Raw genomic sequence first — 2,978 nt, 5'->3', positions numbered from 1 at the left:
TTATGGTTTGAAGAAACACTCTCACCTACAGAAACAACTGATCGAGCACCTTCACCACCACCTGCTCCTACACAAGATGGAACCAACAATGGAAAACGTTCTCGACAAGTTAGTGATGATGACAGCAGACCAAATTTTATTCCTGACCGAAAAGAGCCAGATGGGGTGACTAATCATTTTGTTCTTTAATTTGAAATTGTAAGGTTTGTATTGTTTGGTCTTTATATAAGAAATGTTAAATTAGGAAAACCTGACGATGATGATGATCTTCTAACGTCCGTTGTCCATGCTGGCATGAGTTGGACAGTTTCACCAGGGCTGGCAAGCTGAGGGGCTGCACCAGGCTCCAGTCTGATTTGGCATAGTTTCTATGGCTAGATGCCCTTCCTAATGCCAACCACTCCAAGAGTGTTAAAGGGTGCTTTTATGTGCCACATGCACAGGTCTCAGTTGCACGGCACCAATATCTGCCATAAACACGATTTCACTTGGCTTGATGGGTCTTCTTCTCAAGTATGGCATATTGCCAAAGGTCTTGGCCATTTATCATTGCCTGCATGAGGCCCAATGCTTGAAAGGTCCTGTTTATGGGCCACCAGCATGAGAGCTAGTCACGCGACACCAGTATTGGCCTCATTGCCTCCATGAGGCCCAACGCCTGAAGGTGCTTTTTATGTGCCACCAGCACGGGTGCTAGCTACACGACACCACTATCAGCCACATTGCCTCCATGAGGCCTCATGCTCAAAAGGAGCTTTGATGTGGCACCGGCATGAGTGCCAGTGACATGACACCAGCATCGGCCACAACTAAGATTTGTCAAATAATATATCTTTGGTTATCATTTCATAGATTCTACAAGTTATATCCTTTTGGATACCCAGTTTACTCAAGTGATATATTCTCAGTACAAGATCCATCCATTTTCTCCATCCACTGTTACTATGAGGACTGTGGGTGTGGAGCTTGCAAATTGTAACACTTTCCTACTGGATCTCCAAGCATGACCAACTAAGACTATGGATATTATCCAACCATCTTGCTTGTGGTCTGCCGTTGGGTCTCTTGCTGTTTTGGCTCGATTTCTATGGCTGTATGCCCTTCCTAATGCCAGTCACTTTACAGAGTGTACTGAGTGCTTTTTACATGGCACCATTACCAGTGCTTTTTTACGTGGCACCAGTGCCAATGTTTTTTCCCCATGGCACCAGCGCCAGTGTTTTTATGTGGTACCAGTGGTTTTTAACATGGCACCAGCACCAGTGGTTTTTACGCAGCGCCAGTGCTTTTTCATGTGGCACTAGCGCCAGTGATTTTTTTATGTGGCCCCAGCGCCAGTGCTTTTTTACATGGCACCAGCCAGTGCTATTTTATGTGGCACCAGTGCCAGTGCTATTTTACATGGTACAAGCTTCTGCACCAATGCTTTTTACATGGTACAAGCTTCTGCACCAATGCTTTTTACATGGTACCTTGGTTTTAGGATCTCAATCCTGTAGTGGTGGGCAGGTCTCCTTGAATACAGCAATGCACCACACATCTCGATCCTCGGCCATAAAAAAAAATCCAGATTGTTAGTTTAAAATCATTTTCAGTTTATTAATATTAATTTTTAAATAGTGTTAATATGAAGCAGTGTGATGACGATGGTTAAAAATTTTGAAGTACTGACTCTATAGTCAAAGAGGACATATTGTTACAGTCAGTGTGTCCTCTCCTTCAGCTCAGTAGATTAGTGTTTGTGTGTATTTTAGGAACAGCTTCTCTTTGGATCTTGCAACAACAAACCCCTGTTGACTGAGGAATTGTTGCAAGACATTAAAAAGTTGCTGTTGATGCTAACCATCTCTCCCCCTACTAGCACGATTAAATAAATAATTTGGTAAAATAATTATAAAGCCTTGATTAATTTTTCTATTCATTTAGTATTTTATTTCCTTACTTTTATAGTTTGTCCACTTAGCTGCAGATATATTAAACTTCATGAACCACTATTTTATCAATTCAGTCAATCCAGCTATACAAAAGCTTCTAAGGTAAAGTATCAGACTTCACAGCCTCTAAATATTCTCTGTATTCTGTTTCTCTTTTTTGTTATTTAGCAGGGGTTTTTTTCTGTTTTTTTTTTTTTTGTGGTTATTAATAATCATTATTGTCTGTGAGGTTATAGCAAAAGACACATGCCCCAAATGCCACACCGTACAACTGAGCCTGAGATCATGGTTTGAAAGCAAACATGTTATCTACACAACTGAGTGCCCATGCATGCGTGTGTGTTTGTGTGTAAATAGCATTGATATGTTGTATGTTGTTTCTCGTGTGTGTAAATTGGTGAAATGATTGCTTGTAATATTGGCTTCGAATTTTTGGCATAAGGAGTGCAATTTCAAGGATGGGCTGAGCCGCTTACATCAACCCCAGTACGCACTGGTATTTATTTTATCAACCCCTGAAAGGACGAAAGGCAAAGTCGACCACGGCAGCATTTGACCTCAGAGCATGAAGACAGATGAAATCCAGCTAATCATTGCTTATAACATTAAGCAGTGTTCTCTTATGTTGTTTGTGAGTGGTGCAATGGCATAGATTGTAGTTCAGTGTAACTTTTCTATTGGAGCCAGTATTATAGTTTGTGTGTGTTTATAGTTAGTCAATACTCATGTCAGGTGTGATTAGAATGTTATGATTTCATCACTGAATGATATTGTGTGTATGTGTGTGTGTGTATGTATATATATATATATATATATATATATATATAAAATTATGTGTATTTCTTCTATCTTAATGAATAAAAATTCTTCTGATAGAATAAATGGGTTAATAGAAACCAATGTAGCAAAGAACACAAAATAACTGTGGTTAGCTCCTGTTTGTAAGGCAGGAACTCCTTGAAATTTTGGGTATTTGAGTATATTTAAGAATTTAAGGATTGGAGAAAACGCATGTTATAATTGCATACTTTATTCCTACATATG

General features: G+C 39.6%; 1 protein-coding gene across 1 annotated transcript in view; it reads left to right on the top strand.

The window, feature by feature from the left end:
- The window catches only part of LOC106881733 (E3 ubiquitin-protein ligase UBR4-like), a 218,633-nt gene that overhangs the window by 39,118 nt on the left and 176,537 nt on the right, over positions 1 to 2,978 (top strand). The window contains exons 11-12 of the mRNA XM_052975666.1: positions 7 to 165; positions 1,951 to 2,036. Of these exons, the coding sequence (XP_052831626.1) occupies positions 7 to 165; positions 1,951 to 2,036 (245 nt within the window). The remainder of the gene's footprint in view (positions 1 to 6; positions 166 to 1,950; positions 2,037 to 2,978) is intronic.

Source organism: Octopus bimaculoides, chromosome 22, assembly GCF_001194135.2.
Source record: "Octopus bimaculoides isolate UCB-OBI-ISO-001 chromosome 22, ASM119413v2, whole genome shotgun sequence".
Classification (NCBI taxonomy): Eukaryota; Metazoa; Mollusca; class Cephalopoda; order Octopoda; family Octopodidae; genus Octopus; species Octopus bimaculoides.
Note: the sequence above shows the minus strand (reverse complement) of the source record. Positions and strands in the feature narration are given on the sequence as shown.